This window comes from Anarrhichthys ocellatus, unplaced genomic scaffold (genome assembly GCF_004355925.1).
Source record: "Anarrhichthys ocellatus isolate YVR2014 unplaced genomic scaffold, GSC_Weel_1.0 scaffold13, whole genome shotgun sequence".
Taxonomy (NCBI): Eukaryota; Metazoa; Chordata; class Actinopteri; order Perciformes; family Anarhichadidae; genus Anarrhichthys; species Anarrhichthys ocellatus.
In genome coordinates, this window is record NW_022280043.1 from 1,784,095 (window position 1) to 1,811,571 (window position 27,477).

Sequence of the window (27,477 nt, forward strand, 5' to 3'; positions counted from 1 at the left end):
TATTTTGGACAAATTGTTTAACGAGTTTTTAAAGAGTGAACAACCTTGGTCAAGCGGGTGATAGCTCCTATTTCAGAGTAGAGATCAGTGCTGTCTGGAAACTTCTCCACCACGATGGAGCAGGCATGGTGCAGCAGGGACTGCTTATGAACCGTGTCCTTCACCTCCGGGACTTTCTCCAAGTAATTCAGCTCAAAGCCTTTAGCCTAGAGATGCATGCATACACAGCAACACAGTCAGAATGTGGGACGGAAACAACTGTCTGAAATTAAAAATCAAGAGCCCCTAGTCGAGGACCAAATTGCAGTGAATTTCCTTTTTGGCAAGGTCAGAAAACGGGGCTCAATGGAGTGCGCCAAGTGCAGATTCATTAGGCTGGTGATTATCAAAAACCACAATCTACTTCAGACCTGACTGATTGTTCTGCTCACCATAGCGGAGCTAAAAGAAACCCGGGCATATCATGAAAGACATAATCCCAATAGGATCTCCCTTGTTCTGCTGCCAGTTCTAAATGGCTTACTGCAAAATATAAATGCAGCCACTACTTACGGGAACTTCTTGTTTTGATATCGATGACATATGTTTCCCTGTTTTGGCTCTCAGGTCGCATTGACATACAGACAAAACCTCCATCACAAAGTAGAACAAAAAAATGCACAAAGTTCACACACAAGCAACACACAATGTCAGAAACAACCCCCCCCCCCCTCTTTTTTCTTCTTCTCCCCCTCCCAGACAGACAGAGCCAGGTTCAGCAGAGGCCTTGGCCAGCATTTTTTACTGTAGAAGGACAGTGTCTGGTGCAGACAGTCAGGCAGCACATTCTTCTACACATAGAGAGTCCACTGTTATCCATTCCAAATAAATATGTGTGGGGGAATTTGGGAGGGAGGAGGGAGTGAGTAAAAGACAGAGGGAGAGAAAGTGTAAAGACAGGAACCTCTGAGCCATAAATGTCTTGAGGTTTACTCACGTTAGTGCCATTGAGGAAGTTGCCAATGGCCAACAATGTGGTCAAGATGTAGCGGAGTGTCTTGTTTTTCTCTAACTGGTCCATCCCTTCCTTGAGGTCCTGCAGAGGCTCTGCCACTTCCTAAAAGAGCATGAAAATGTAGTCAAGAATCATGTTATCTTCTCTATCCCTGATAACAACTTACAGTAAACGGTCTGTCTATCTATCTATATCTGCAGTCACTGCAGCTTGTTGTTAACAGGCTAACTGTTTCCCTCTGTTCCCAGTCTGTATGCTAAGCTAAGCTAAGCAGCTGCTGGCTGTAGCATCTTAACTACTGTACAGACATGACGGTGAAGAACTATTCCTTTAATACCTTTAAAAGTAAAAAAAAAGATAAATGTTGAAATAAATGAAATGAAATAATGTTTTACTTCTGTGACTCCATAAGGTTTGCTTGTGATTACAATTGACAGGAATGTGTCTGACCTTCTCAATAAGCTCATAGTCCATCTTGAATGCCCAGAGCTGCAGGCGAGCAGACAACTCTGTGATGGAGGAGAGGGTGAGAAGGAACTGTTCAGCACTGCCCAGGGGGATATCAGGGTTGACCAGCTGAGCCTCCTGGATCCTCTGCTTTTCTTCCTCTGTGGGGATCATTGTCAAGATTTTCTAGGAGAGTAAAGAAGAAATCAGAGAAGAGGATGGGAAAGGATCAAGCGTTATAAAATCATTCATCAAGTAAACCTATCAAAAAAAATGTAAACGGTTAAATTCTTACTCTGTTTATATAAGATGTTCCCAATTTTTCCTACAAACTTGTGTGACATCTGAATGTTCAACCTTGTCTTTGTTGCCTGGCTGAAAAGATCTCCAGAGACAAAAGGTGGGGAGGAATACTCCTTTTTGCTGAGAATGAACTCAAGGTGAAGCTCTGGAAACTGCAGGTTATATAACCCCAAAGGGATGCAATATTAAACATTATCTGCTGAAAAGTCTACGGTTTTTTAAAACGAGCTGAAAATATGCATGTGGAGCTAATCTTTGATCATCGCTGTGATTGATTACGCGGGAACAGCCACAAAGCCAGCCATGCAGCCAGAAAACCACATATGTCAACATTGTGGGCCATCCCATCGACAGGAGTTAAATCTCTCTTGTTTATGGAAGTGCATTTTGGTGTGCTGCTGAGTAATTATCATTCATAAAAAAACATCTATATTTTGGATTTAAATGGTTTAACTGATGGAACATACAGTACCAATTTAGATACAGAACGTATCTTTAAAAACGCTTACCTCAATGCCTTCCTTGTTCAGTGCGTACTCATCAAAGTTGAGAATAGCGGTCTTAATGGTGCGAGGAGGAGGTAAGACAGTCAAGCCAATGTTTATAGCATTGCTGCGTTTTGAGTCCAGGACTATGATTTCTTGTCGTTTGCCATCAACAGCTGCTTTCTGTAAGAGATACAAATCATCGTTATATTATATCATGTACCTTGTGTAGTGGAATCAGCTCTTAATGGTTTAAGATGCACTACACAAAGTATGTGTGAAATCACACTCGGAGTATCAGCCTTCATCACAAAATGGAGATATGACCGAGAGCCCCTTGAAGCCTAGTCACCACAACAGAGTTGCTATAGACTTGTTTTGGGTATTTCGCCTGAATGATCCATGGACAGGAGGTGATTAAACTAACATTTTAAGAAGGCTTTCACCCATTTTAAATGTCATCCAGGGTGACAGTAGTTTGGCAAAATGTATCACTCAACTCACAAAATGACCCTTTCTTATATGATACCGGATAGCAAGAAAACCTGAGCAATGGGAGAGAAGCCAAGGCAAATTAGGATTGCAAAACAAACCTTCAAAAGTATACAGTAATACTGAATGGTTCTGCTGTAACAGCAGAACACTAAGTTACCTTTGTGACAGGCAGCTCCTTGGATTTGGACTCAAACAGCTGCTCTAGCTTGGATGTGTCCAGTTTAACTGGCTCCAGTTTGGACCAGAGAGACTCCTTACAGAACTTATGACTGTTACAATGCCAGTCCACGGGACGCACTTCATTCCAGAAGAGTCGGATGGTCTTCTTTTTCTTTTGGAAGAGAGGCATCTCCCCTCGACTCAGCTGAGGGGAGGGCGGAGGGATAGGGGCCATGAATGGTGGGGCTGGGGGCATCATTTTGCCAAGGATGGGAGGAGGAGGAGGAGGGCACCCAAACAGCGGCGGGGGTGGTGGCAGTGCAGCATTACATGGCAGAGGTGGAGGTGGTGGTATGAGGTCACCTGACCCCAGTACACTGTCCATATCTAAAATGTCCATGTCATCCTCATCCCTCAAGTCCGTGAAGTCGATTTCTTTGATCCTCAGCTCCCTAGGTTCGGCCATCAGCTGATCCCAGATATAGTCGGACTCTTTCTTAGGGGTTAAGGTTGATGAGGCAGCGATTGATGATTTGTCAGTCTGCTGCTGCTCTTTTGAGGCCTCGACCTCAGGAGGAGACGTTAGGCCTTTGACCAAATCTCCAAACTTCTCCGCAACTGCTCGGACACTGCCCTGGTTGTCCAGATGACCCACTTCCATTTTTTTCACATTTTCTTCCCTGGCCTGTCTGTGAGCCTCCAGTGTGGAGATCCTGCTGGCCAAGCTAGCTACAGAGGAGTCACTGACTTCTGCATCCTTCTCACATTTACAGTTTTCTTTCTCCGTTTCTGCTACATTCCCTTCATCCTTGCCGGTTGTCGCCTGAGCGTAGAGCATGTCCAGCATGAAGCGCTTGCTGTTGAGTATTTTGTTGCACTGGTCGTTCACATCTGCGTCTTTAATGCACTGTGTCCATCGGCCTGTTGATACGGAGAGAATTGTGACATTGAATAAAAATATACATAGTTGAATATCAAAGTAAGTGAATAAAATGAGCATCGATCATACCTGCTTCAATGTCATTGGTGAGTTTCTCCTCCCGCTCCTCCCTCTCCAGAGTACTACTTGTGGAGGAGATGCTGGATGCAGAGCAGTTGTCCTTTTCATTCACTTCCTCGTTCTGTCTCTCCTTCTCACTCAGCAGTACTCCGTCCTCGACATCCCTTTCCGTTGGCTGCTCCTTCTCAAACTCCTCCTCTAACTTCACATTCACCTCCACATCTGGCTCTCCCACTCCTGCTACATCTGCTGCCTCTGCCTCCTCTACCTGCTCTTCCACATCTACTTTGTCCATGTCCTGTTTCTGTTCCTCAATCTTCTCCTGCTCTTGCCCCTCTTCCTTCTCCACGCCGGACTGTTCATCTGATGCTGGCTCTGCCACTACATTCTGGTCGGCCTGAGTCTCAGCAACATCCTCTGTCTCTGCAGGCGACTCTGTCTCAGTCTGCTGCTCGTCTGGCTCAGAGGGAGGTGTGGGGGAAGGTTCTGATACTGTTAAGTCTGGCGCTGGACTTTTGGTTCTGGTCTGTGGGTCAAGGTTTGGCTCTGAAATATGTTCTGTTCCTGGAAGAGAAATCAAAACAAGGTAGCAAAATTGTTACTTGAAGTACTTCAGTTATGTGTGTTTATATTATCTGATAGTCTTCAGATATGTTTGTTTATAATTAAAACGGCTTTAAATTGCTTCCTGACATGTCCTTAATTGCACTGAGAGACTGTACATTTCCAGACTGCAGAAATAATTTACAAAGCAATCATCAAATTCTGTTACCATAGCTTATGATCATACAACACACACACACACACACACACGCACACGCACACACAAACATATGTGAGACAATTTCTGAGAAAAAAAACAAGTTAAATTAGAACTTTTGTTACCAAGTTGTTACCAAAATAAACTTCTGTACTTTAGTATTGAGAGAAACAGCCCTTTTGATTGCAAGCCTCAAAACAATGAAGCTGCTTAATCAGTCTATTTAGACACAACACATACATTTAGATACAACATCAAATTATCTATTTTCCTAAAATCTTACTGTATCACTGCTACATTTTGATACACACACATAAGTCAAGTAGTTATTCTAAATAATCCCTTTCAGCAGAAGTGCAGCTAAATCTAATTTCTGTGCAATAAACTCTCGTCAATTGTTATTGCCATGCCCAGTGTGTGTGACAGGTGCACTGACAGCCAGTGTAGTCTCTGCCAGCTCTGCAAGCCAACATTACAGTCCATTCATGCTCATATCACTCGGGTACCAATGATGAATAAATGATTGGCAAACACTAGTTACCCGACGTCTGGAGTGCAGTGGCGACTGTGTCTTGCTGTGAGATAATGGACGAAGGTGTGGCACAGCGGGACGCAGAGCGGCTAGCAGGGTTGGGACTCAAACACAGCGTGATCTCTGTCCGTCCTCTTGTTGGCACCTTGGGGCGCTCTCGCTCAAACTCCTCTGCGGCTAGCCTCTCCACAGCCTTGTACCTGCAATAATGAAATTTAGCTTCTATAAGTCTGTACACTGGGGTTAAGATGCATGCTGATCTGTTGTAAAAGCTGTTTTAAAATTGGCCCGCCATATCATAGTTGTGATATAATCACATAGAAACATACATGCAAATGATTGCAAAGTTGAAAATATTACTTAAATTTGTTTTAGGGGTGCAGAGATATATGACTTCAAAATACAAGCTACTGAAAATATTACATATTAGAGATATTAAGGCTGCATCGAACAGTGATGAAATATTCTGTTCAGTTTTAGTGAATAATAGCCATGATGTCAAAATGTATGCTGTGAACACATATGCCATATTTGTCTTGTTCCTAGGTATTTATAGAAACATTGAGCTGCAATCCCATTACTAATACTCAGGGAGTCAAATAATGACAAATGAGATACATCTTTTATTAAATTTGCCAAAGTGCTATTTAACTTTAATGGCTGGTGTTTACTGATCTCAAATCACACGGTCAGAGGGAGACAACCACATCCAGGACAAAACGCAATTACACACTGGTCCTGTTAACTTTGGGATGTCTTATTGAGGAGCAGGTCTAAAGGAGCTCTAACACCACGCTTTTGACTTTAAAATAGAATCTCAAAGTATTTACAAACCTCCTTATCTTTTATCTTATTTGCAGCATTATTGTCGGATCCATGGGAACCCATGCACTAAAGTAAACTCACCTTTCCTCTCTGGCTTGTCTTGCTTCTTCCCTCTTGTCAACATGATCTCGACTGAGATAGAAAGATCGAAACAGAGTCAAAATTTAGGGCCTGAATTCACAGTCTGTATAATGTAATATTTCAATTGCTTAACTGAAATTGATGTGGTGAGTGCAAAGAAATCAAAACAGAGCATCACAGAAAGGTACGACAAGACATCAGAGCAGAACATATACTTTTGCTGATTCTTCCTGCCATGATCCAGTATTTCTCATAATCATCATAAACAAAGACAGCCCAGCTTTTATCTGACTCATGGAGGATTTGTGAATATCACTCCAGAGTAAAGACTGTCGCCACCTATTTCTAAAAATACCAACCTATCTTTATTGGCTGTACAGCTCCCTACAAAGTAAATAAATAATATATTCTTTCTGACATGAAGTCATGTAGTATTTCCGTTGGGTGAGACTAACTTCAAACGGTTCCTCTCTTCTCTTTCGATTCTCTGCAGACGCTCTTCTCTTTCCAGGCGTCTCCTCTCTCTCTCCGCAGCCAGAGACTCCTGATGCTGTCGGTACGATGAAGTGAGCAAGCCTCCTAGAGCAGGTCTAAACGATAAAGAGAAAGAACAAATGTGATAACATTATCAAAATTGAGTGATTGGTTTGTATTTTGATTTTGGTATTTACACATATTTTTTCAAATGGGAGCTTTATAGGTATATGATCAACCATACAGACAAAATGTTCTGCATCAGCTGTGGAAAAGTTAAGATGCCAACCTGTCAACCGCTTTGGAGTCTGGTGTGGAGGTTGCTGAAGTAGTGAAGCGATGAATGGGTGATGTAGGAGCCTTGTGCCTGCCAGGGTATGGACTGCCATTGGCACTGATTCTGTTAAAAGAAGGGGAAAATAAATGCTTTGTTCGCTCCGAAAACATTTTTCCACTGAAAGACAGAGAAGAACGATAAACAACACTTCCCGAATCTGTGATGTGAATTCCAATGTCATACTGCTGGATAGCTTACACTGAGATATGACTGTGTTGAGTGCTCTTAAGCACTTCTCCCTCTGCATCTGAATAGTTTTCCTGTGAGGCCATCAACTATCTGCAGGTGCACTGCTCATCCATGTATGTGCATGGGGACAATCTTTCTTAAATGCATCTTTTCGCTACACCTACTCTGTTCTTTGAGGCCTTGTATTTGTTGAATCTGATAGAAGGTTATGCACATTTTGTCCTAGAAAGGTTGCACAACACATTGTGGATTGGAAACACACTAGTGTTCAACAACAAACTTTTCCGGCAGATTGAATTATGTGCACATCTTCCTGAGATTAATGTAAACCACAAGGCCTCAGAGCCCTCATACATCTTGTCCCTGCACACTCTTGTTACTCTTGACCCGTTGACACCTGGCCTTACCTTTCTGCCCAGCTGGGCTTTCTAGTTGTGTAAGATGTAGGAGAGTTGTATATATCTGTCAGACTGAAGATGGAAGTGAGAAAAAGAGAGTAACAGTCAGATCAGACACTCCAAAGATCAAATAATTATATGTTAGTCATACAAACAACATAGCGAGACAGCGGTCAAAGGTTGGAGGGCTGCAAGACCACAAAGCAACGGAGCCAATGGGGGAAAGACCATATCTCTGTCTGTCTTACCTATTCAGTGTGCCATTTAGAAGGTAATAAGACTGCAGTACAATTCTAATGAATACAACTATTTTACTTACTGTCAACTGTATTGAAAACAGTGCTTAGATGGAATTTAGCATACAATGCTAAGGAATTGCTATGCCATTCCAGCTTTGGTGGACTATCATGTTTCTATTGCTACAGACCTCTGCAGAAACACGAACAGCTAAGAGACAGTGACTCATGTTGTAAACTTTGAATTCCTTAATGCTTTGAATTAATTTATTGATTTGTCTTAGATTAACTGTGGTGCAGAGCCACAATGGAAGACAGATGAGTAGTAAATGTCAGCAAAAATAATGCTTTCCAGCAACTTAAAAAATGAAGTAATTATGATTTTTCTTTTTCTGGTACAGTACGTCTTTGGAGATGGCAGATCATGCAACATAAATCACATCTGAGGGATAATAAAGGCAACTATGATCAAGAAAACATTTTTAAAGGATGAAGGAGGTAGAGAGGAACTAAGCCACAGCATGTCTAACACAAATAACCTGATGGGGTGCTGTAGAGAATAATCTATTTTTAAGAAAAGATAGGAATTATTGAAAATTAGAAAAAAATTAGAACTACTATGTGTGCTTTTACTCGTATGTTGCTTGCAGGTGTCTTTACTGAGTGTACAGTGAGCTACAAAGAGACACAGACACCAGTGATGGGGATGACGGAGTGTTTCCTTGCTGTGAGGCGTAATGGTCTAACACAATTAAATGAACTGTAGCTCCTGCTCTCTAACTGTAGTGCCTTTCTCTGGCCTGGCCCTCGGCTCCGACAGACACCTGGCTCTGGCTCAAGTCAGGGGACGGAGGGAGAGGTCTAGGGTTAGGGGGAGGGAAGGGGGGTGAGGCTGGGGTAGTCTGACAATAACGGTAATCACAGTCAGGTGGCCGGGGAGGAACCCACCAAGGACTAAAGGTCCTCTTTTTAGGTGCAATGGACACAGGAGACGATATCCTGGTCTTGACGCTGAGATATTCTCTCTGCCCTGGCTGGTCACTGGCTTTAAGGAGGATGTTGCCCATACACTTTAAGTTCAAACACATGTTAGGAGTGTCTGCTACAGATGGAGCCACACTAGGATGACAAAATACAACAGAGTAGGAGTCCAAATGGAAGAAAAACTATAGGGAGAAACTGTATGAGGGAAAAGGGGAATGACGCTTGGAACCTGTTGGCCTAGAATACCTGTGAGCGCCCTGTCTAGAGGACTCAGTGACTGGATGACTTTCATAATCTGCCTCGTCCTCCTCATCCTCCTCTCCTTCCTCCTCCTCCTCCTCCTCCTCCTCCTCCTCTTCTTCCTCGTCCTCTTCTCTGTGGTGAGAGGAGGGATCAAGGGTTGAAAGGAGGAAAGGGAGGATGTAGGCAGGCAAGAGAAAAGAGAAAGTGGACAGAGACAATGAAAACACAGAGCAGAGGAAAGCCCAGGCGAGACAACAGACAGAAATGACAAACACCGAAAGCATTGGAAGAACAACAAGAGAGACAAACATTGAAAGATATTGAAAAGGGTTAGTCGGTTTTCACAACTGTCTAAGTGTCTAACAAAATGATGTAAACCTACAGAGAAATAAAAATTCTTTCTACCTTTTGTTTGATTCAGTCTGCTTGTTATTGTGTCATGTGACTTGTTGCCAGAAGGCAACAGTGGAAACGAGAGTGAGAGTTGTACAGAGGAGAGCCGGTGTCGTCAGAGTTCGTTGTGTTGGAGTACATAAAACGTAGCTTAGTGTTATCTGAAATATTTTTATTGTCATGGCTGCATATTAAGCTGATTTTGACTTCTTGAGCAAAACCTGGTGAGACACAATAAAAACAGACCACATCAATGGAAAGGTTAACTAAACTATATTTCTTTGTAGGGTCCTTTCCATAATATTGTCCGACACTTAAAAAGAAGTCCGTCAGTGGCAAAAAACAAGCACTTTTAGAGGACTTAAACTGACGGAAATGAATTGTCCTGCAATTACATTGCAGCCCGTTTAGCGGCTGCAGTCCACAGCGTTCTCGATCAATTTGAGACCAGTTTCGAAAATTGTAGTCCCCTTTAGTCAGTAGGACACAAAAGGGGAAAATGGGTTAATGTGAAACATACCAAAGTTACCCTTTAATACAAAAAACCCATCGCCCTGTGATTTTAATTGAGGGGAAAAACATTAAATTGAATAACAAGTGTTGGGGATGTAGAAGATATGCTGTTTGCTTGAGCAGATAGTCTGGGATACTTTGTCATTCACAAGTCTGTGGCCACTTTTCTTCTGGATCTGTCTCGGATGTCTGCATTTCATTAACAATATGGAAAATGGTGATCTTCAAAGGCAGCTTGGATTTCCTGTGGTGGACTGGAAGTAGCTAGTCCAGTATGACGGTATCATATGACCTGCTGGACTGAATTTAAGTATACCTGAAGACCTGAGTGCTACCAGGAATATTAGGGCATATGCTAGGCGACAAACAATTCCTAGTTTAAACTTCCTGGCTAATTTTTGTCTTCTCATATATGGCCTATAATAAAAAGTGGAATAATGAATGACTTCATGTGAAGTTTTTTCTGGTGCTTTTACAGGGCATAGTCCAAGCTACTACACAATTAAACAATATTGCGATTTGCTTCTTGCCTGAATTACCAGTTGTGGTTTCTATGAGTTTGTGTAGTCCCAAAGGTTTGCTGTATAAAAAACAGATGGCATTGTGGAGTCTGAGTTAACTCCACTCTCACTGAAGGAAGCATGACTTGAGACAGAGAGCAGATAGCTCATATCATGTGTTTACAGAAGCTTTCTATTTCCATCTGAGGCAGGGAAACGTCTTGACAGTGGGGAAATTAATTCAAATGTCACTTTGCAGTAACAGTCTCCTCTCTGCCGTTCTTTAAATTACTATATAATTAAATTCTCTGCTTTGGCTCTGGACAGAATAGACGCAAGGCTGAAATATAATACAACAGCTATCTCTCAGGGCTTAAAATATACATGATCAAAACAAAACCCAGCTGGCTGAACTTTTAAAACAAGGATGGGACCAAGTTCAAGCTAAAATAGAAGAAAGGATTAAGTTTCTTATTTTCTTTTGAAAATCTTCCACTTTTCCATTTCTCTGTCCTCCCCCGGCCTCACCTCTCACTGATGTCTTCAATGCGTTGGCCACCGAAGGGCAGGAAGCTGCTTGCATGAGAATGAGGGCCGCTGGGTGATGCTGGGGCAGAAGCGTGGCCTCTGCTATTCTGGAGTGAATGTCTCCGGCTGCGTCTTCTCTCCAGGCCTCGCCTCTCGTTGGTGCCACCAACGCTGGCCCGTCTGCGGTCCTTACGGACGCTGGGAGGCAACTGGGTTTCATCGTCTCCGTCCTCATGTCGGAGAATCATCTGGATCAAAGGCATCACAGAGAAACCTTGGCACACGCTTCATTGCTGGCTGCCGTATAAGTGTGTGAGAAGTCATGTGACCTCAGTCGATTGTGCGACACACATGTCCAATAAAGTGACATTAAGGCTAGTTGTGATGAGATAATGTGGCAGTGTATGCTTTCTTACCTCGTAGATGTTGAACTGTTCTACAAGGTCGAGGTCAGAGCCTTTCCTGCTCAGGTGTCTCTGGGCCATGGCTTCAATGCCCTGCTCCTCAAGACAGTCCACCATGTCATAGTATGAGTCCTGGTCCGGGAGGCTTGCCAGAGTCTGAAACACAAACACATTCAATAGAAGAAAAAAAAAAACCACAATAAGAGTTCTAAACTGGTTCATTATATACATGATACTATACAATCCATTCTTATCTTTAATGAAATCAATATGTTGTTGCTGCTGCAACGACTCCTTTACTTAATAAGGGGGAGCGAGAAGAGTGACAATGACTCAGATCCTACTGAAGTCCTTTAAAAAGCTCAATATGACAAAGGCTCTGGCAGATCAGATGACATTTTGGGAACAATGCAGATAAGAAACCCAGAGGGGGTTTGAGAGATAGAGACCAAGAGAGAAGATAAGACAGTTAAGGAGCTAGTTGTATTCTTTCACTGACCTTATTGATGAGTGTCATTGCATACACCAGCAGCTCTGTATCCACTCCATCCTTCTCATCTAGGATCTCCATGATGTTTGACCACAGTTTTGTTTCTGCAGCAGCAAAAGGCATGCAACACATTGTATATCAAAAGAGAAACTCCACCGGGTTATAGTAAAGTCTTATTTAATCCATTTGCTGATCTTAGAGTGTAAAAATAGTTTTGTCATCTCATGGCTCGAGTAAGAGAAATGCAGCCATAGCAGTTTTCCTCTAGAAAAAGTGGCAGTGGAAAAAACAGTGCAGGGGCGAGTTGCACCGGAGCAGCCGCGTGCCTCAGACACAAGTGTCAAGTCCACCTCCTTCTCAACAGGAGTCTGGGGATCAGGTTCAGTCTTCTTACGCAACAGCAGAAGTGACAGGATCGGGGAGCTGAGACAGAGGGATACCCGACCCCAGCACGGCTGATGTTCAACCGCCTGTTGTACAATGTGGAGCCTTTAGAGAGGCAGGTAACTGAACCCTGCTGCAGACAGGAGTTACAGTCTTTCTCAATAAGCCTCGTTCCATGCATAGCTAGAGAGCTTGCCCAGGACAACTGATCTGACTGCTGTGTAACAGGGAACTGTGATCTGCGGTCAGCTGAGCAGCACTACAGCCGCCATGGATGACTTGACTAGAAGAACTGAAGGAGAAATCTATCCGAAATGGGAATTTACATTATTTCATTTTTACATTATTTACGGTATTCCTTTAATATTTCACTGCTGGTTTCACTTGAAACATTTAACAACAGCGAATTACAACTGATACAATGCTAATTTTATTTTAGAGGTATGAAAACAATCTGTTATTAGCTGGAAAAAAAACATTCATGTAAAACTAATTTGGTGTAATACCTCACGCGATGAATCGACAGAGTCTGGCAAGGTCTTGATGCCCTGATAGTCTGTCTGCAGGTATTGACTTTAACATCCCAAAGTCTCCCTAATGCTCACCTCTTTTGGCATCCACAACGTTCACAGCCTTTATGAGCAGGGCGGCGTTAGACTCGGTGTACTCCACAAACACCAGCAACAGCTTTAGGGCTGTCTTCACCACCAGACGGAACTACACAAAGAGAAAAATACAGTACACACAGAAATCACAATGTGACAACAGCCCCTAAATCCAAGCATGTACCACACAATCCACTTCATTTCAACTGTAAATGTAATGCTTTTGCTCAAAGAAATGGACCAGCTCAACACGGGTGATGCGCCAGCACTTCCGACTATTACTGGTATCCTATTGTCTAAAAAAAGCTTTTCCTGTCTGAGACGACTTGAGAGTTTGATAAGAACTTCCTGTGACAATCAGAATAAAATAAAAGACTGGACTATAACAAACAGTTAAAGGGACTTAAAATACTGTTGCAGTCGACTAAAACTCTAAATTTACACTTATTAATTTGCTTGAGAGTGACAATTGATCATGTCAGTGGTGATAAAAGCAGTGTTAATTTAGTAAAATTTTTGTCTAAAGAGCTGCCACATCAGCACTACCACGACAAGCGACACCCCAGTCAATGATCACAGTCAAAATGATAACTGACAGTGGAAATTTGCCATATAAAATTATTGGGAAAACAGGGTTTTGATATTTTTTTTAAATAATAAAAAAAAGATGAATGCCAAAAACTATTTCAACACGAGAAGGCAGAGAGAGTGAAGAGTTAACGTAGTTCCCTCCTCTGCTGCAAATATGCTTCACATTACAGAATCTGACCACTAGAGGGCCGAGGGGATCACAATGACAGAGGAAGGTATGTGAGGAGTATGTGATTATTTCAATGTCGTCAGTGCACAGATGGGTTTGCTGAGTTGATTGTAGAGTATATCTACTGTGTTTAGTGTTCATAATCTTTACCTTGGATCCAACCAGAGTGTAAAGCCACTGGACCGTTTCAGTGTGAGATATGAGGCCGTTCATCCCATCCACATACAGCATTATCTGACCGAGAGCTGGAAAGAGAGAGAGACAGACAAAGAAAGAGATGGAGTTTGGTTAATCATCTGCCATTTAAGTTTTTTTTTCTTCTTTTCACAAAAAACTGTCCACATTTGTCCTGCTTGAAGAACTAGAAGAACAGTAAATGTTTGCTAAAAATGTTTGGGGTCTGTTATTAACATTGAGCACGATTCTGAGTGGGAGCATTTCTACGCAAAGCAGGTGAAACTTTAACAGCAAAGTCTCATCTGGTTTGCCTTAGAGTCCAAGAGAAACCCTAAAAATGCCCCTCTATCTTTGTTTTTAGCTAATTATGAAGCGTTTATGTATATAATGATGTAGCACAGAAAACAGAAAATTGACCATCATACCACTTTTGTACAACTCACAGTGTAATGCAAAATAAAAATAAAAAAGCATGCGCATCCAGATGCTAAATACCAGGTGCTGGACAGAAAAGCATGTAAAAGATGTAAAAAAAATAGGGAGAAAAAATACAATCTCACAATCTTCAGCCCACCCTATATGTCCGTAAAGAGGACCTACACAGTAGTATCTGACCAATGACGTCGATTTTTCAAAGAATGTTCTGTGGCTGTCACATATGCACGTATAACAACCACACAGTTGCCAACAAAATGTGTTTTGTTAGTGAAAAGGCTTCATAATGTTCCTCTGCCCATCATGATTAAACAAAACAATTGGGTGAGGACCTAAAAAAGAAAAATGACTCTCGTCCCTCAAGTCAGTGGACAAAAATGGAGGGAAATATTTCAGCGCCTTGAGTGCCTCACTGGATGCTGACATGACTTCCAACTGTAACAGGATACATAAATAAGTACATGATAAGAGCCAAGGGATCTCTATGGGGGGGCACTACAAGTGTAGGACTTCTGTTAAAGGAGGAGATGGGGGGGGGGGGGGGGGGATAAACACTGCTGGAAAGAAGTGGAACAGACAAAAGCTCCTTTTAAATATGTAGCTTTTTTTTAAACACCATCTCAGTGGCCATCCACGGGGTACTTAATGCATTCACACAGAAGACCACAGCAACAGGATGAGCTCAGCTTGAACCCACTGCAACTTTAGGTGATACATTAGCTGACATGTGGGGAAAAAAAGCTTAGTTGTATAAACACGTGAAGACATTGAAAGTGGAACATTTTTGGAAGGCCTGGTTGATAGTTCTTGGCAGAAGCTGAATAGCTTTTTTCTTTTTTTTAGGGGGGGGGGGTAATACCTAAGAGAACTTTGGGAAAAAGACAGGAAATTCCTGTCTTTTTCAAATGTGACAAAAGGTGATGAGCTTGTGCTGATCAAGTACAGAAAGGAGTAGCTGGAGACTCCTTCATGGGCCGCAAAGCTGACACACCAGGTGTTTTGAGCTGTTAAAAATAACATAGAAACTGTCAGAGTTCAATCTTTGACCAATAACTAGATAAAATACTTAAACAGACTTATTGAGGGCTCTTAAACAGAATGTCATGTAATCTCCTCTTGCCATGTTTCTCCAGACATGTTATGATGAGATTCTGTCATATTTTTCCTCTCCTCTTCTCTAGGGGGGTATGAAAATCATGAATATGCTGTAGATAAGCCAAAATTCCCAGGTGCAGCTGCTGTGTGTGCATGGTGCGTGAGAGTCTGTGGGTGGGTGGATGCATGAGTGCATGTGTGTGTGTGTGTGTGTGTGTGTGTGCATGCTGACGGCCCGCTGCAGCAGCAGCAGGGGCAGTTCATCTTTTATCAATCAGGGTTAATTACTCACAACATGTCAGGCCGGAGCATTCCTAACAGTCCTCTCCTGCTGCGAGCTCAGCTTGGACAACATGGTGAACCAAAGCGGACCACATCAGAGTGTGTTTATGAAAACATGATTAACCTCCTCAGTCAGCACGGGCCAGAGTGTCACCTTCTCCTGTGACTCCCCCCCCCCCTTTGTATGAGATCACCGCTGACAGACGAGTGACAGCAGTAATGACATGACCTACAGCTGGTCTATTGAGTCCAGAATGGATTCCTAAGGTTTGGAAAAAAAAAAGAAAAGATCTAACTAGCATGTAAAAAGTGGCTAAACTAACTATTAACAGTAACTCTTTATACACAGACGCAAACAGCTGTGAGTTTTGCTGACTGAGAAGGGAATCTACGTAATTCTTTTTCAAACTGGTAGCCGATGTCTGACCTGCAATATCATCACTACGCAGACTTTTATCTCTGGTGTGCACCTGTGTACAGTATCTGGTGAGGTTTTGAGGAATGTCCCATTGAAAACACGGGTGAGAAAAGATAGGTGGCCTTAATGAGGCTTTTTAAAGTGTTATTACGCAACATGAATGTTCAGCTGCTGACAGATGAGACGTTACTGATTGTTCCCTAAAGTCAACCACAAAATCAAATGACTTTTAGACCATTCTGACATATTATCATAAGACGTTATTTAAAGATATCAACGAAAGGTTTTGGGCTTTTTTTTTTTAAACTGTATGCATGTAGCCAAGTAAAATAAAATCTGAGTGAATGTCTACATCATGTTCATCTAATGTAGTGTGCAGTTGAGATACGGAAACAATATGATATTCAAACACTTATGAACGACGCCAGAAACCACAAAAAAATCATTAACTTTTCTCTCAGATTCATTAAAACGACTGCTTCTTGGAATTATTCAATGCCAGCTGCCATTTATGTACAGTTCAACTTTGAGTTCCAGAAACCACATGGACTGCAGTTACCCTGTGAACAGTTGGGTAAAATGACACTGTAACTGTTTGAAAAACAAACAAAAAAAAAAAACACTTTCATTGTGGAAAACTGCAAACTTAAGGGTCTGGTCAGAAACTGTCCAAAGGAAACGTCTAATGACTCTCAAAACATTCGCCTTTTGTGAACTTCAAATGGAACTGATTTCCACACACTTGTGAGTAAATTAGTCGTGAAACTGCTCCGGAAAATGGAAAGTTACCTGTGAGTTGCAGTTCAGGCTTTAAAAGTAAGATTAAGTCATTATAGTATGGTATACTTTCCCAGCGTTGTAACTTTCTGAATAGCTGAGTGTGGGTCCAGAACATAGGATTTGTTTTTAAACTCTAAAACAGACAGTCATCAATAACTTTGGAAGAGGGTTAATAAGAAGAGCATGTGAGTGCTCAGTCTGTACAGGACAGACTCCACTGATCTGGGGCCAAAAATGTGGGGCCTCCATTCGAGTAATCATGAGCAGCTCTATAATACCTCACACAAAGTACAACAATAACACCGCTAAGTCCCTTTGCATGTATGTCACGTAATGAGATGTTGGCAGACAACGAGCTGCCTTCAAAGCTCAGTGATTAGAATTTAAATGTATGCCATTATGGGAAAGGATAGATGGGGAAGAAAGATTTAGCTAAAAAGAAACTTGGAAGTGTTCAATGAGCAGCCTGGCACTCTCACACTCCCTTTCTTTCAATACTTAACATACGTTACGAGTGAAGAGAACACTTGAACGATATCCAGCTGCAGAAGGGAACCACACACACACACACACACACACACACTGTGTGGAAGAGACAAACCCTGTTCCTGTGTCTGAACCAGAACTCTGAGAGGAGTAAAAACGAATGCAACTGAGGTCTGGTGGAAGTGTTTCTTCAGGGCCTCTCCCTCTCATAAACCACAGCAATTATCTTCCACAGCCCCAGGAATGTGCAGGAAGGGCTGCTCCCTGACCACTGCCGAGGTGAGAAGCACTCTGAGGTCTGGGTGGCAGCGCCGACACGAGCCAGCTGACTTGGGGAAAAGGCACTTATCTGTGAAGTTGCAAGAAATCAACTCAACAGCTTCCCCTCTATAAGACCGTTCCCCACTACTACTTTGGTTTCATTTACATTTTGGAATTCATCAAAACTGGGTCGGCCAAACGGTCTGACAGCAACATGTATGTTACAAGGACTTGAACCCACCTGAGCTAATTGGGGTTTATTGCAAAGTCTGGAAAAAAGATATCTTTTAATGTAGATTCTTGTTCTATTGTGGCACCATAATTATAGTAGATTATTTTAAATTCAAGAGTAGTGTCCACGCTAGACTTTGGGAACACATGGAAAGAGACACTGGTTTGTCCATAGTGATCCAGCAAGCGCTTGAACATTACATTACTGACATTTAACATGACTACATCATTGCCTCCAGCTAACTTCTCATTTAGAGCCTGTCTACCATAAAAAGACCCGTTAATACGCATGACAATTATTAACTGAATAAGACATGTTCATGATACGTTCCAATTGTTATTCAGCTAATGACGGAGACCATTAGAGCCAGACAAACGGCCTCCGCCAGACCAATTCAGAGCTGACTGCCAGACTTACATTGAGCCCCATACAGTAAAACAACAGGGGGATGCTTCCATTTTCTGTCCGGAATACTTAGTATTTGACACAATTTACTGAGGGCCCAAGCCAAAACAAATTCCCTACAGACAAACAAACAAACCTCATGGAACAACAGCATGAAGTAAGGCAGGGGAGCCTTTCCAGTATTTGGCTGAGCAAGCTCTACAGGCACCGTGAGCCGAGTAGACTACAACACTGCAAAGAAATTCAAAAGGTTAATACATGTAATATTTCTCCATTTCTTCTGCATTCAAAATAGTATAAAGCAGATAGATTTCAGTTTATACAGTACTGCATTTCAGAACATCCCGTTAGGACAATGAACAACTGGGGAAAGCCCAAGTGGGGAAGACTTTGGAGAAAAGCTACTGCATGCCATCCACCCACTCGTAGAGTGAACTGAAAGATGAGCTGCGGTAAATTCTTACAACTCTTGAGAGAGTAATGGTGTGATTCGCTCTGGTTCTGGCCAGCCATATGCTGAATTCAGTCCCAAAAAACAGTCAGCTCTCAGGAATCAGCTGTAAAAAACCCACTCCAGTGCTGAGGCTTTCAGTCTATCTGCCCGTGTGCTACATTACTGCAAAAGATGTATTTATTTTCCAAATTATAGTTTATGTATCTTAGAAGGCAAGGTCGGAGATGATAAAGTAAGAGCTTTAGAAATGAACCAAATCAAACAATCTTAGAATATAATTGGCTTGTATACTGAATTCTGTTAAAGTAAAACATGCTGCAGCGTTATGATTCCACTGCCAGTCGGTTTGCTAAGGCTGAAAACTTCTACAGATGAAGGGAGAAGAAAAAGGGGGAAGGCAGAATTTAGGTCAGGCAGGTGGGGTTGAATTGGGTTCAGATGCAAGCCGTCTGCTCAAGTGAGGGGGATCTAAAGGGGGCTGTGGGGGGCTGCAGGGTCTGACACAGAGGGAGAACAGGGTGGGACTAATCTTAACCAAAAACATGACAACAGCATATGTTTCTTTTTTACTTGATTCCTTTACTTGCTATCCTGTGAGTAATGTTAAAGTGACAGGTGGTGTATGAAACAGTCCATAGAGTACATTTAGCAGCTATTGTGTTTGTATGCAGCGACACACACTTTTGGTACACAGACGTGCCACTTGATGTTCTGTCTTGCTGATCTGCCACATGTAGAATGTAATGCCACCACACGGAGAAACACTATAGTGAACAACAACAACTTAAACAAAAGGGTCTTGTGTTTCAGGTGCACTTGTTAAAAAAGGCTGCTGTCCACTAGCATGACTGCTGAAAAGCTGGACTGAGTGCTGTTTTTGGAGCAGTGTTCCAGGTCACAGACAGTTTAAGAGGCAATGAAATACCTGACTAGAGCACATCTCCCTTTCCCACCACGGCCCTCTGAGCAGCTCCCTCTGGAAACGAGGAAGTCGAGGTGCTGTAACTTATGGCATCATAACTGCCATGTTATTAAAAACAGAGGATCTGAAAATGGTAGCAGGTGAGGGAGAGACATACGCAGATAGAAACAGAAAGATGATACATAATGAAATATGGGCATGATATATTTGATACAGTAATACTTTTGGACTTTTCACGGCACAACGCCCAGTTCTGTAGATGCTATAAATTCACCAATATAACTTATAGCGTGGAAATATGGCCCTCTGGGTAATTTATGTAATGTTTAAGAATGTATTTTCCCAAAAATGTATCCAAGACTGCTTCTAAAGGTGTAAAAAAAAAAAAAAAAAGATTGCTTCCCTAATTTCCAATAGATCAAAAACTTAAGCTTAACTTTCAATTTGGTTCCACTGAGACTTAGAGACGGCTGGTGTTTTGTAAACAACAGTGTGCAGACAGAAATGGCACGGCCTCGAGGAAGGGCAAACATCGAAAGTGTTGCTAAAAACATAGCTGATGGTGATGAATGTCAACAGTGAACATTTCAAAGCCGGGAATAATTGCTTCAAGTTGACCGAAATTGGTTTGTCTTTAATCTGCTCTCTCTCTCTCTCTCTCTCTGCTTCTCCATTTCACAGAAACCAATTATACAGAGTTGTTTCTTTTGTTAGTGCTCTTTCTGTAAATACTACAAGTGGAACAATGATCCAGGAAAAAACCTTGTTATTTGTTTTCCACCTTGTCTCCCAGTGTTCCTCATGATAATAAGTACCATAGGGATCTTTTTCTTACCACACTGAAGAAGTTTGAGATTCAAAGCAGAAACGTCTTTGACCTTTTGAACAATCTGCTTTCATTTTATGGCAGTTAGAGTACTTACTGTGCTGTCAACACTTACGTGTTACTGTGACAACCTATGTATATATTTATTTGTTTGCTTCTAGCATTGCTGTATAGACATTTTCTTTAATTGTTTTTAAATATTTTGACTCAAAGAAAAGGTTTCATACATTTTTCTAAAACCTGGGTTGAAGATTAACTTTGATCGAAGGTTAAAATGTATAAATAAATAGTTTAAAAAGTAATAGAGTGAAAAAGAAACATCACTTTACAACCCCATGAGACCTCAAATTTAACATAAAACATTAAATATGAAATATTCCCTCAACATTCACTTCATCAACTAAAGATTTATGATTTCAACAACTGTTTTAGAAAGATTATAAATGAACATCGATGTTCTGTGTTGAATTAAACATGAATTAAACCTCAAATGCTTATTTCAAAATGAAGAATATCCCTAATGAGCCCTCCATTACCTTCTTGGCCCCTGCGTGTTTGCAGCACTTCACTATGACTGAGTGAGTGTAAGGCGTACAGGAGGACCAGATGGCATCGGCACCTCTGAAAAAGTGACCTCACACCCTTTCCCACTGATGGGGTGATAAAGGCATACAGGCTTTCCCCTGGGCCAAAAACGCACGCCTCCAAGGAGCTAAGTCCAGCCCTGGAAGCCCTCCGAGCCAGGTGCGAGGGGCCCGTAGAGGGGATGGACCCCAGCCATGCAGACCCAGAAAATACCCACATCACAGATGGAGCACTGACTGGCCACAGACACCTCCAGGGCTTTGAAAAGAAGGAATGACAAAGTGAGTAAAAAGAAAAAAGTGAGATGGTGTAGATTGCTGGGAGGAACTCCCATTTACAATGACGGCAATGTTCCAGAGAGTGAAGGCTGGGAACCTGTTCTTGTAAAATGCATGCAGACTGGTGTGCACGTGTGACTGGGCCTTTTTTCATCTACAAAAGAACCATAAGATTGATTTTTATTCATGAAAGAGAGCAAGATTGTTTTGTCGGGAGGTTTTTTAATGCACACCAGACAGAGGCTGCATACCTACCTTTACTGGCCTTAACTTAAAGACCTTATAGTAAAAAACCCACATATAAGGAGTGATCAATGTTTGATCAATTACTGTTGTTGGTTCTCTCTCTCTCTGCACATGTAGAAATGTCATGCATCTAATATATTTGCCTCCTGGGAAACCTTATGATATAGCTCCTCTTGGAAGTCATCAACAGTAAAGCAGCCAGATCTAGATAGATTTCGGACCTGTGCATCTGCGTTCCAGCACATGCTCGACTTGTGTTCTCCAACACATGGCTCACGAGGGAACGTCATCTGCTACTCCACATTTCCTCACCTGGTCAGGGGAAATTAGGTCAGGAGTTGAAACAGGCTAAACAGGCTTTTGGGAGAATGGTAGTTTGGTTTAGTCTCTCATGGTGATGCAGAGATACATGAGGGGAAACTGCAGAGTCTGCAGAGATGAAGTGATAAATTAGCACATCAAAGTTTAAAGAGAGTCCCACAGAAACACACTGACACAGATGTTTTATCTGAATTCTCTGGGAGGTAAAGGGAAAAAGGACAGCACGATAAGGAGGAGTGAAAACATACGGGAAGTGGTGTCATCATTCACAGCACAATGACACTAACAACTCTTACATATGGTCAAGTTTCCAAAAGCCTGTCATTCTCATCCTAAGGGACCAGTCCAAGTTCAGATGAAGCATCAAACATCAAACTTCAGAACCTGCAGTCTTGGTGGGGGTCACGTTCCTGTTTAAAACTAGCCCAGTGGGCAATACCAGTACTTTGTCACAGACATCTGCCCTTTGGGTGGTTAGAACAGCACAGAGGATTGTGGGAGTTACCCTGCCTGACCTGGACACTGCGTATGCTGGCCGTCTCCAGAAGAAGGCCAGAAACATCCGCACAGACATCACACACCCGGGTCACTCTGTTTATTCCATTACCATCAGGAAGGAGATACAGGACCATCACAACCCGGACCAACAGGCTGAGGAACAGCTTCTTCCCCAGAGCGGTTTCCTCCATCACCCCCCTACCCCCACCCACCACCCCACCCAGCTCACACCGGACAGTGCTGAAACAAATATAGTCAATAACACGACACTTTAACTAAGCACATCTTTCACTTTGAAGCCATTGATGCCTGTGCTTTATCTTGTTTTATCTTGTATATATTTATTTTATGTCTTGTTTCAAATCGTCTTGTCTTAATGTTTTTATACACTTTTTTCGTTGTATGTTCGTACAATGACAATAAACATCCTTATCCTTATCCTTTGCTCTTTGGTTTTTTCAATAACAGAAAAGGTCAACTATGAACAGGTTGGAAAATTTGAGCGCAAGCATTTATGAACATGCATCATCTAATTGAATAAACATGAGTGGGGGTAACATCTGATTGAAATGTGCACCCCAAATCATAAGGGTCAAGTACACTGTGACTCCTTTAAACAAGGAATTATGAATAAATAACAACAGAGGTGTCTGGACTATAACACTGTAGTCTTATATGAAACCTTTAACCACAAAAGTTGAATTCACTTTGAAAAATTAGAATAACTGATGATGTTCTGGCTCAAGTTGCTTGACAGAAGTGCAGCAATTTTCATTAAAAGATAAGGGAACATATGAGGAAAAATATCAATGAAAGAAAGTAAAAAAATAGAGAGGAGGGGACATTTTTATGATTTGCAATATCCTGCCAGAACTTTTATTAGCTACTTAAGCATGTGTGACTTGCCCCCTCACAGAAGGCTGTAGTGACCTTGCAGCGGGTGCTATGAATCCCTTGGTCCTCTAGTATCCCCGAACAAGCTGGCCCTGCCCCTCCCTCACCGTGACAGAGATGACCCTTCACCTTACCAACATGGGAAGGAATCATTAACCAGCAGCTAAACTTGGCTGAGCTTCCATTATCTGTGGCACACATTTGAGCTTGTATTAGGTGTGTGAGTGTGAGAAGGTGAACAAGCACAATCATCAATTTACGTGGTGTATGTAAACACATGTGGTTCTGGATAGGTTTATGGAAGGAAACGTGTTGCAGGATTGATTGATGATAACATCCTCGATTAGCATGTGTTGTAAGTTGAGGTGTGAGAACGTAGAGAGGAAGAACGTATGCAGTGAGTTTATTGGTGAAAGGGAATGGTGCTGTTCTGCAGATGACGTACCCCTGAGGATGTAATTCTGGTAGTTCTGGTCTGCTTCAGCGCCGACTTTTATCAAACACGTCAGTCCTTCCTCCACCACAAACTCATGCACCAGGTCCTTGTCATCCTGGAAAGAGGTCAAGGAGAAACATGGGAATATTCATCATAGACACAACCAGAGACTATATTGTTTTAATAGTTATTTCTATTAAACAATAAAAATGTGATAGATTTAGTTCCAGCTCCCACCACATAAGTGCCATTACTTAAACCTTTGAGTGTGTGTATGTTGGTTGCAAATCACTGGCATGCAGAGAAATGGTGATCTGGGATGTGTTGTTTAACAGCTCACACAAGGCTTTCCAATTACTGAAAAGAGTTTTACGTGAAAATAAATAAATCAACCGCCAAAACAAATGCAGGAACTGTTGATTTATGCTGGTCACCTAATGTTAACACATTATATGTCTTCTGCACGAAATGGAGAAATGACTGCTTCAAGCAGAAAATGTGATGAAACAAAAGAGACGACTCTTTCTATCGCTTTAACAAAAACAATTAGCGGAGAGAACAAGTGCTCAGACTTCTTAATGCCATGTAGCATTTGCCAGAGCGCATGGGAACATTTGTCATTTCAGCCTTCACAAAAGTATCTATTTGTTTACATTCAGTTATAGCTAGTGCATGTGCAATGAGCAATGCACTCCTCCTGTTGCTTAGGCCTCCCCACTTCATTCCATATTTCGTCTTCCATGACAAAAGCACCTGCATCTCTCACACGCGTTGATGACTCTAATCTAAGACTCTGTTATTGACGACTATAACACGTACAATGCACTACTGCGATAAGAAATACTGATTTCAGGCCAGGTGGATATTTTATTCCACAACAAGAATAATCAATATACTCTTCAATGGAATCCCCAAAAAGCCACTCGTAGCGCATAAAGTGAGATATTCTAATCTATTCTGGGCCTGCATCAGCATCTGTTGCTCTCTTTTCCATCCAACTGTCGGTTAACCCTCCCCCTCTATGGCCGACTGCCCGCCAGCCCAGCCCAGCCCCAGTGCGTGAAGTATGACCAGACCTGAACACTCCACAGCTGCCACGAAGGCAGACTCTAAGCAACACAACCCTGCCTCAACAAAACAATGCTGTGTCCAAGTGTGAGTGTGCATGTGTGCACTGATGCATGTGTGCACGCTACATATAGTTCTTGCATGTTAATGTGTGTGAACATTCAAAGGCATAACCAGAGCCACGGCAAAAGATATATCATATGCTGACAAATGCTGCAAATTGAAAAACAATGCCTATATGAGATCATGATAAAAATGTTGTAAAAATATATATTTCTTAAGGATCCAGCAAAAATGCAAAGACTTAATATTGTCTAGAGTATATAGATACCTGAAAAATCTGCTTGAGGGAAAAGAGGGCTCTCCGTAGCTCCCGTCCAGTCGAGTTGTAGAGCTTTTCTGTGAGAGAGAGAGAAATGGAAAAGAGTGGAAAAATCAGCTGACAGTCAAATACATGGCATCTTTCTACGATGTTGTCATACAAAAAGTGAATAAATGAAATTGACAAACATTCAGGAACATTATAACTTCCCTAGAGTTCCTGTCAACTACTGTTTTAGTGTGTCACTTGCATCGCACACAATGTTTCCACATGAACTACACATTTCTCCTTCAAAATCCCTTCCTCATGTCTGCGTCATGCACACATCATTGGCAGCAATTATCCCCAATAGCTGACGGTGAAAGATGTCCTGCAAGAATAGTAGTGAGAGCAAAAGAACAGTAGGAACAACTCAGAGCACATCTGTGGAGAGTTAGTGAATAGTGGATGTTTCCTGCTGACAAAGCCATATCTGTAGCTTACCATAATACAAAGTCAAGGCAGAAACTTAAGCCAATAGCCACCACAATGGTGAAAGAAACAATACACCCATTAATCAGTTATGGAAACACCACAGAGCACTAAAGGGGAGGTATGATGGATGACAGATGCTTGTGATTGAGGCAAACATGTCCTGCAACTACTTTGACGATCCTTCACCCTGTGTGCAGTCTCCAGAGTCTGCCAGGGAGTGGCAGTCTTGAGCTCAATCCTTGTAGCTCACTCATCACTGCTGTGTGAACTCTCTCTGACTCAGCAAAACCTGCCTCTTTACTGCTGCAGATAAAGCAGCATACAGTAGAGTCCAGAGCAGTGCATTTTAGTACGCTCTCTGACTGCTTCTCTCTCAGTATTTTCTTCTCATTCGCCCATTGCTTTTCATTGGCATTGAATGCCCTTTAACAGATACTTTCTTGTCTTAGTCAGCAAAGATCTGACAAGAGACTTGCATGCATACAAATATGGCATTAACACAGCATGGCAGTTTCTCTCTCTCTCTCTCTCTCTCTCTCTCTCTCTCTCTCTCTCTCACACACACACACACACACACACACACACACACACACACACACACCCTACATAAAGCACTGTGCAATGTGTCTCTAGTCTGTTTGTTGCACCACCGCAGCTGTTGCAGTCCTGACCGGACAGGCAGGGTTTATCACTGTAAAATCCAACCCCATTGTGAAAAGGAAGATTTCAGAGAGAGCATGTCAACACTAGAAAAAATAAAATAATATATTGGTCTTAACAATGCTAAATATGAGTCAAACAACTTGCTGCTATGTTCCAGGACATGTCATCGCAGGGTAAGGTTGTGCACAGTAGTGTAACCCTAAACACTTATTACTCACATATATTATTAGTGTAATCCACTCTACTTCAGACAGACAAGACATTGGACATGCATCTGTAATCCAGACAACCTAGTTTTGGGCCATATGTGGTTAAAAGGCTCCCACTTGATGATGCTGCATATTGACATGAAACGGTTCCAGCAGAGTTGCTTATCTTTAGACGATGTCTTGTTTCAAATTTATGACTCTAATGGTATTTGGTACAAGTGCAGCCGAGTTCTTTGAATGTTTTGTGCACTCAGTGCCGTATATGGGTCGGATGTATAATGAGCAGATTGGTCTAGTCCCAGCCAGTCACTGGCAACATCCAAAAGGAATAAATCATCCAGAGGTATTATGAGGGGAAGCTGTGCGATGTTGGTGATTTGTGTGTTTACATATGACAGGAAGGAACTGTGACCGGGCCTTTTTGGCTCGGGCCCCCCAGCTGTGGAACTCCCAGCCTGAATATCTCAGGGTTGCCAAGTCAGCATCATCTTTTAAATCTCCTCTCAAAACTGACATGATATTTGCAATAGTACTCCTTTTTTAATCTTCTGATTCTGTTTTACAATTCATCATCATTCTGGTAAAACACTCTGTAACTCTATTGATAAAAGTGATATATAATTAAATAATAACTCATTCATGTAGAAATACCCCCAAAGAGCAAAACAACACTGTACATTTGATGCTTCCTGTGCTTTTATGCAGAAAGATGACTGCTCTTCTCCGTCAATTTCAATGTATCTACAATAAATGACATTGACATTTTTTTAAAAGTCGATACAGATTTATATATTTAGTCTTTACCTGCATCTGTGGTTGATTCTACATCATGTAAAAAGCAACAAAGTCTTTTTAACTTTTGCACCCTCCCCTGCAGGTCAAGGTAGGGCCACATCCATTGCCCTCCACCTCAGGGAGATGACTCTGAGTTTAGATTAGGGATCTCTAAACAGACAAGCTCTCAGATCACTGGAGCGAAAAGCCAGATGAAAACACTCTGGGTTACTCATCACACCTTCACAATACAAAGCAAGCTTGATTTGTGGTCCTACTTCAACCCAAGTCTTGAATCAGTATGCTCTTTTTCCTCTCAAAGCCGTAACTGCACTTCCTCGTGGACATTGAATGTTAATCAGTCAACAGATAAATTACACCCAGCACTGCTGAACAACCATTGAAGCCCAGATCACA

The 27,477-nt window shown here is 42.0% G+C and overlaps 1 protein-coding gene across 5 annotated transcripts in view; it reads right to left on the minus strand.

The window, feature by feature from the left end:
- The window catches only part of fhod3b (formin homology 2 domain containing 3b), a 77,900-nt gene that overhangs the window by 6,622 nt on the left and 43,801 nt on the right, over positions 1 to 27,477 (minus strand). For 2 of the 5 annotated variants that reach the window (XM_031853623.1, XM_031853619.1), the window contains exons 4-23: positions 24,950 to 25,017; positions 23,560 to 23,665; positions 13,670 to 13,764; positions 12,760 to 12,871; positions 11,780 to 11,874; positions 11,293 to 11,436; positions 10,877 to 11,124; positions 8,946 to 9,074; positions 8,664 to 8,834; positions 7,489 to 7,551; positions 6,845 to 6,955; positions 6,537 to 6,671; positions 6,082 to 6,132; positions 5,185 to 5,375; positions 3,893 to 4,447; positions 2,882 to 3,804; positions 2,254 to 2,412; positions 1,445 to 1,627; positions 977 to 1,096; positions 45 to 206 (exon numbers count right to left, since the gene is read on the minus strand). In XM_031853623.1, the coding sequence (XP_031709483.1) occupies positions 45 to 206; positions 977 to 1,096; positions 1,445 to 1,627; positions 2,254 to 2,412; positions 2,882 to 3,804; positions 3,893 to 4,447; positions 5,185 to 5,375; positions 6,082 to 6,132; positions 6,537 to 6,671; positions 6,845 to 6,955; positions 7,489 to 7,551; positions 8,664 to 8,834; positions 8,946 to 9,074; positions 10,877 to 11,124; positions 11,293 to 11,436; positions 11,780 to 11,874; positions 12,760 to 12,871; positions 13,670 to 13,764; positions 23,560 to 23,665; positions 24,950 to 25,017 (3,821 nt within the window). The remainder of the gene's footprint in view (positions 1 to 44; positions 207 to 976; positions 1,097 to 1,444; positions 1,628 to 2,253; positions 2,413 to 2,881; positions 3,805 to 3,892; positions 4,448 to 5,184; positions 5,376 to 6,081; positions 6,133 to 6,536; positions 6,672 to 6,844; positions 6,956 to 7,488; positions 7,552 to 8,663; positions 8,835 to 8,945; positions 9,075 to 10,876; positions 11,125 to 11,292; positions 11,437 to 11,779; positions 11,875 to 12,759; positions 12,872 to 13,669; positions 13,765 to 23,559; positions 23,666 to 24,949; positions 25,018 to 27,477) is intronic. The other 3 variants (XM_031853620.1, XM_031853621.1, XM_031853622.1) reach the window with 3 other exon arrangements.